General features: G+C 38.9%; 1 protein-coding gene across 1 annotated transcript; it reads right to left on the bottom strand.

Moving 5' to 3' along the window:
- Positions 1 to 5,909: 5,909 nt before the first annotated feature.
- LOC122059090 (TIR-only protein-like) lies at positions 5,910 to 7,181 on the bottom strand. The gene is made up of 2 exons (XM_042621785.1): positions 6,694 to 7,181; positions 5,910 to 6,060 (listed from the first exon to the last, which is right to left on the bottom strand). The coding sequence occupies exons 1-2, from the start codon at positions 7,179 to 7,181 to the stop codon at positions 5,910 to 5,912; spliced, it is 639 nt and encodes a 212-aa protein (XP_042477719.1).

The raw sequence follows: 7,181 nt of genomic DNA, 5'->3' as shown, positions 1-7,181 counted from the left end.
CCCCAAAACTTTCCAATAAAAAGGTAAATTAGTTTTATGAAAAACAATTTTTATACTTTTTCTTTATTTTTCTCATATATATATATATATATATTTCCATATGGGACCATATGGGGTCATTTGGAACCATATGGGCTATATGGGTCTTGTATGGGCCCGTATGGCTTCCCAAGTGGGCTTGGGTCAATCCGGATCAAAATCGGGTTTGTTGATCCCTATGTTGACTTTCGGGACCGATTCTAGGAGACCCAATGGCCCAATTATCACGTTCGATATATCATCAGAATTGTCTTTCCGAATACTATCCAGTGGTGCAGGTTTCAAGCCCCTTGTTCGCTCTAAAAAGATCAAGAATTGTAAAGAGGGTACTTTGCTTGTTTGCCAGCTAGGGGGTGTTTCCGACAATCCTTGTTCATGCCGCTCCCGCACCATCGAGGAGTACTTAGAACCAATTCATCACTATATAACATTCTTGAATCAAGTGCCACAAGATCGGGTCCAATATTAGCCTCGGAGCCAGATTAGGGTTTCAGGCTGTATTAGGGGTTCGGGCTGATTTGGGCCACTTTTGGGTTTGAGAATAGATTAGGATTTCGGGTTGATTCCCAAGTTACTGCCATCATCTGAATCGTCACCAAAAGCCTAGATTCCCTTCTGTTTTGAAGCACAATCCTTGGTCATTTTCTGTGTATCATCACTGCCTAGGTGGGTGAGAAAATTGGGTGTCTACAGTAGGACACAATGAAGCTGAATGAGATTTTCCTTTGGCTTATGTATTTATTTTTATATTATTGGGTTGTAAGATTTATTTAATTAATATTGTAACCTGTGGAAAATTTTCAATTTGGGCCTATGTTTATTTGTACTACTGTAGATATGATCACCATGTATGTGCTTTTTATGGATCGTATATGTGTACTCTGATTAATAATGGAGGATCTTGAGAGTTTGTGTGGGTGGTAAATTGTGTCTGTGATCCTGGTGAAGGTAGGTAGACTGGGTTGGGTATCCAATATCGCATACCTTATTCTATATGTGAGGCAGGGTGTGACAAGCCTCTTGAGACATGGTGAGGCTAATGAAATAGAGTACAGAATAAGACAACAATAGTGGATGGCGGAGGGAAAAAAAGGAGGAGAAGAAAATATTAGGATGGATGGGCATTGGCCCTAAGAGCTTTAATAGCATGTTAAGTAATGGAACTACATTGTATTGCTTTTCTAAAATATAACAACCTAGTGACCTATACTAAGAAGATTTACATAGAATGAGATCATAGCAGTGGTTGATTAGGAAACTAATATCATATGTGATAAGTTTTATAAGGTAGTGGAGTTTAATATCACATGTGACACCTACAAGAGATTGAATAGTGATTCCTCCAAATTAGGTGAGGATGAGATTGAGTCCTAATGCAAGCCGACTAGCTGTGTCACAAGAGATAACGTAGGAGTGAATCTCCATTGATAATTAACACGTTAAGATTGCTCTTATCCCTAACCAGTCTTCCGGCTAACCACGGTCAAAATTGTTCTTTATCTCTTTATTTAATTTAACATTTTCGTAGCCAAAAGAGGATAAGAAATTTCTACTCCCAGTTGAGTTCACAGCTTATGTTGATTCACTTTAGCATTGGCTAGCGTTTTGTAAGGGTTAACATTGGCTAGCGTCTTGTAACGGTTAACACGTTTGATCTTAGGGTTGGCTAATGAGATTCTCCTTAGAATATTTAAAAAAAATATATATATATATATATCCATTATTCCTTAAAAGTTCAATTGGCTCAGTCATAACATATGTTAGAAAATTAGGGTCAGCATTATTGGTATGGGTAAAAGTAGGGGTGTCAACCGGTCGAGCTTATTCGGTTTCGGTCGGGCTTAATCAGGCTTGAAGACTTTCAAAGGCTACACCGTGTCCGCCCATTTAACTAATCGGGCTTAGTTATTGAGGGCATGGTACACTTTAAATTCGGTCGGTCGGCCTCGGGCTATAATCGGGCTTTAGTCGGGCCTTAATCGGGCTACGGACATGTTTAATGTTAAACGGGTTTTAACCGATTTTTAAACGGGCCCTCTTTAAAATGTGCACTTATATTCCGACCCACTCATGCAAGCCCAAAAAAATGAAAATAAATCAATAAATGATACCAAATATAACCATTATTTAAAATGTGAACATGTCTTTACTTTTTAGTTTTTATTCTTTAATTTGGGGGGGGGGTAAAATAGGTATTCTACAATCATTAAAGGGTTGGGCCAAGTCGGTGCACAATAGGCCGGTCGCGGTCTGGTGTTATTCGGTGGGTCTCGGTCGGGCACCCGACGGTTCAAGTAGCAAAACCGAGACCGACCATTTATAAACGAGCCGGGCTCAAGCCCGACACATTTAATAAATGGTCCGGGCCGAGCCGATCTATAAACGGTCGGTCCTGATCGATTTAGTCGGGTCGGGCCATGAATTGACACCCCTAGGTAAAAGATTGGCTAAAACATCTGTAAGTTGCATCCTTATACAATGCCTGCAACCTCAAGGTTAACCTCTTTTGTTGGGTTCATCTAAAATTTAAAGTCATTTTGAGTATTAAATGACTATATATACTTCGTAACCGTTAGTGGAACCCTAATCCCTGAATGTCCGAGGATCTTCTCGAGGTGTGGAACTCCCTTCCTACCAGTAGGAGTATGAGCAGAGAGGAGCCTAACAGAGTGATTTGGAAAGAATCCCATACATGGACATTCTCCTACAGGCTGGCATAGGATTTGGTTCAACAGATGGTTTCCAAGGTGGATTGGACTAAAGTAGTTTTGTTACGTTTCAGCATTTCTAGACAATCATTCAAGACTTCGTGATGTCTTCTAGACGTCCTCCCAATGGCGGACTAGCTCATCGAAAGGACAATTCAAGTCCCCCCTTTCTGTTGGGCAAAATTGGAATCTCGTAATAATTTATTTCTTAAATGCAACTTTTCTACTCAAATTTGTAAGGAAATCCTAAGTCTTTGCTCTCCCTCAAGATAGAATGATTTGCACATTTTTTTAAAAAGCTTTGTGGATGGCGAATTCTCGGGGTACCCATTGGTTCATTTTGCAACTTGGCATTTTGCTCTACTATCTCTCATAAATTGGTGGAGAGAAATCTTAGGGTATTCCAAAACAAACAAGACCTATACACTTAATTGTTAGACACGTCAAGTTGCATGCTTGTGACAGATGTAAGACCACCATTCATGATGGTAGAAAACCGGTAGGAATTTATTCCTCACTAGAAAATGGGAAAACCATGTGTCTTGGCTTCATTGGAATTGATTATTGATACCGTTGTCTCGGGTTTGACTATTTTGGGGTTTTAAGCTTGTTTAATTTTTTCTAAGTTCTTCCTTTGTGGCTATGTCCTTGAGAGAAGTTTGTTAGCCACTTGGTTACATTTGTAAATTCCCTCCACTCTTCTTTTTTCCTCTTCTTTGCAATAAGTGATTATCTATCAAGAAAGAAAATATATATATATATATATATATATAGATATATCATTGTAGATATTCATCATATGATTAGCAATAAGTGGGCGGAAGTCTTATATGCTTATAAGGTAACTTATAGGGAAGGTCATTAAGTCGCGGATCATAAAGGCCAAAATTCTATGATCATTGGTCCTTTTCATCTTGTTATGTAGAGATCTAGAGATCTTATAATCTCTTGTTTAAGTTTATTCCAACACCCCTCCTTTTATATAGTATTAGGGAGTACTTCAAAGGATAAAAAAACCAACCCCAAACGTAAAGATGGGATCCAAGCAGTATGGAAACTGTAAAATGCAGGATGAAGTTATCATAAATATCATTCTTCTATTTCGGTTTGCCACTAATCTCTTTTAAGTTGGCTTCTCATCACTACTCTCCTATCGTGGATAGACTACATTAGAGGCTTCAAATATGGAAGATAAAATTATTCTCCTTTGCGAAATTCCTATATTTCCTAGCCTGAGTTTTTGGCCTTCTTGCCTCTGTGTCTTTAAGATTGAGTCTCTTATGTTCTATTTTCTTCGGAAGGGTGGTGATAATCCCAATATTCTCCATCCCTTGAGTTAGGCTAGGGTTTGCCTCCCAAGAAAAGAGGGTGGACTTGGTATTCATAGGGTCAAAGTGTATTCTTGTCTTACTCCATTTAGACAGCATCAACCCACCCCCCTTGATGCTTCTTGGACTAAGAAGAATATCTATATATATTGTAGTCTCGTTTCAAATCATATTCATTTTTATATTGGTGATGGTTTTGACACCCTTCTCTAGCTCGATAATTGGAACCTGGATGGTGTGCTGTTGTTAAAATATGATTACCGAGTTAGGTATGATGTAGGCTCTGATAGGCTTGTTAAAGTGTCTTCCATCTTAATGGTATCTGGTATCTGGTATCTGGTATCTGGTATCTAGTATCTAGTATCCCATTAATTCTCACTTACGCACTAAGGTAAGCTTCAAAATACTCAGTTGAGGATAAGCAGAAGTCGTGGGGATTTAGTCCATTAGGGTGCATTAAAAGAAAAAAGAAGAAGAAGAAGAAGAAAAAGAAGAAGAAGAAGAAGAAGAAGAAGAAGAAGAAGAAGAAGGAGAAATTTGTTGCCTCTGCTTGGAATCTTGTTTGTTCCAAAGCTCCTATCGTCCCCTAGCTTAGTATGGTTTGATTTAGCTCTGCCATCCATGGGCATTGTTTTAATGTTTTGAGAGGTATGACTTCTCTTTCCAACCAAGATTTTCTTTCCCAGAAAATATTTCAATCCCTAATTGCTACCTCTGTTAGAATTCTACTGAAGTGTGGATCATTTATTTTTCTCTTGTCCATTTTCCATTTTGGTTTGGATAGGGTTTCTTAGAAAATTTTGGTCTTCTTCTAGAGTTATCCTTCCTTTTTTTAGAAAGTGGAGGTGGGTTTTGAATATTTTCAATGGAAAGCCTTCATGTGTCTTTTTTTTAGTGCAATGATTCATCATATTTGGTGGAAAAAAAATAAAGAAGATGAACTTCTATATCACATATAATTAATCAAATTTAGGATGCCATATCTTTTGAGGTTAGAAATAAAATTCCTGACCACTAAGTTGTGAACACAGATTCTAACAGGAACAAACATCTTGCTCTCGCTTGGGATCTTCCAATCATTGCTTCCACCCTAGTTTAAATGTTTATTCCCTAATCCAGTTTTGATTGTTTCCCCTTCTTTTGTTGGTTGTATTTGCTACCCCTCCCTCTTTTTTGATGTTTCTCCCTCTTATGTTTTGGTTCTTGTGGCCTTTGGTTGGAGCCCCCCCCCCCCCTTCTTTTGTCTTACCTTTAAGGCTCCAGCTCTGTATTTTCTTTTTCTCTTTGTTTTAGTATATTTCCGTTCATTAAAAAAAAAAAAGAAGTTCTTTTGAGATTGTTTGTTGGGGTTTCACATAATAGGAATTACCCCATATGGATGTGAATAACCCCATGTGAAAGCATATAAGGACTTGGGCTCCCTTTATTTAAATATTAGTTTTTAAAAGGATCAATAGGTGGTATCATTTACCAAAAAAAAAAAAAAAAAAGTTGGCATTAAAGTCAGAATGTAGTAACACAAGCAAAAATTAAGAATAAATATAACATTCATTATACCATTAAATCATGGAGTACTAATGAAACAATTTACATTCTTATTTTTCTTTGGTGATCAATTTACATCTTATTGAGTACAATTGATGGAAATTTGAAAAAGTAGAACCATATCCTCTGATGGCAATATTCCTTATTTCCTATCTTCTAAATGCAAATGAACAATTTTGTTTAGGAGAGCCAGAAATTAATATAAAAAAAATTATAATAATTAATAAATAATGAATAATATCTATGTCATTGATTTTGATATTGATCTTGAGCCATGGATAATGTTAGTTTATACTGTGCATTGATTCATCATCGGAAGAGGTAACTTGGTAGTAGATTTTGGGAGTGAACAGTGCCGGTTGCTTATTCCTTCTGCCTCCAACTCGATCATGCTCTTAACCACAATGTCTGTAGCGCTTCTTAAGAAATCCGACCAGTCCCTTCAAGAACCCACAAGCCAAGCAAAATAGTAAGAAAGAAAAGCTCAACACCAGAAACATAAAGCCAAGAGCATTTTAGTTTTAAGCTTCTTGTTTATATATAGCTTCAATAAAACGAATCTGGATCGTCTCCCCACATGGTGAGGAGTGTGGATCAAGTCCTCCTAAAAGAATCATTTTCGTACGGGATTGATCCGCACAAATGGAATCCACTCAACAATCAACTCAGTGGTGAATTCCATCTATGTGGATCAGCCCGTACAAGAACCTAATCTGCACTCCATGGTGAGTTCCCCACATGGGATCCCACCCTTAGAAGGATATTAGACCATGAGACTGGATCAGGCCCACGTATGAGATTATTCTTGTACGCTCCTGATCCAAGTGATTGGAATTTATTAAATATAGAGAGAGAAAGTGGATTCCAATTCCCCCGGACCAGGGGCATACTGCCATACAAGAACAATCTTGTACGTTAACCTGATCCGGATTCATTAGACTACCGGTCACAATGGTGTATTAATTGCTCTGGTTCATGGTCCCCATATCGCTGCAAGGTGGGATCCCATCTGGGGAGGGTACTTTCTCTCCCGACAGAGGAGCTGATCCATAATATAGTAAAAGGGTCCTTACCCGTTACAGGAGTCGAACGTGAGACCGACGGTGTACATGGCCTCCTCAAGCGCCGATTTAAATCTCTGCAGGTCCTTGGCCGGACAAATCCTATCGTCAAGGCTTAGAAGCTCCGAAGGTTTGACGTCACAGAAGATAGGAATAATCTTCTTCTTGCACTCCATTAGGAGAGCCAGTTCGTGGAGGCAGAAGTAAGAGCGGCAATAAGTAGGGGAGAAGACAGCAACTCCAATCTTGCATTCCCTAATGGAGGAATCGATGTGTTGGAAGAGCTTGTCGCCTGGCTTCATATTCTTGCTGTCCAAGAAAGGGTGGAGGTTAAGGCGGATTAAATGATCGTAGAGCAAACCAGCGACAGTGCGCTTGGTGTCGATGCTTCTGTGATTAATGAAGACATCACAGGGACGTGCCACTGGTTGGATTCGGTTCTGGCTGACCGCCAGAAGCTTACGTCCCAGCATGAACTGCTTGGCTACAGAACGCTGCAT

The sequence above is a fragment of the Macadamia integrifolia genome, chromosome 13 (genome assembly GCF_013358625.1).
Source record: "Macadamia integrifolia cultivar HAES 741 chromosome 13, SCU_Mint_v3, whole genome shotgun sequence".
Lineage (NCBI taxonomy): Eukaryota > Viridiplantae > Streptophyta > Magnoliopsida > Proteales > Proteaceae > Macadamia > Macadamia integrifolia.
Note: the sequence above shows the minus strand (reverse complement) of the source record. Positions and strands in the feature narration are given on the sequence as shown.

Bases quoted from the DNA above. Each gene is read 5' to 3' on its own strand.
- LOC122059090 (XM_042621785.1), bottom strand. From the start codon at position 7,181: ATGCAGCGTTCTGTAGCCAAGCAGTTCATGCTGGGACGTAAGCTTCTG. The intron at 6,061-6,693 runs GTAAGGACCCTT...GGGTTCTTGAAG, and splicing joins ACGTTCGACTCCTGTAACGG to GGACTGGTCGGATTTCTTAA.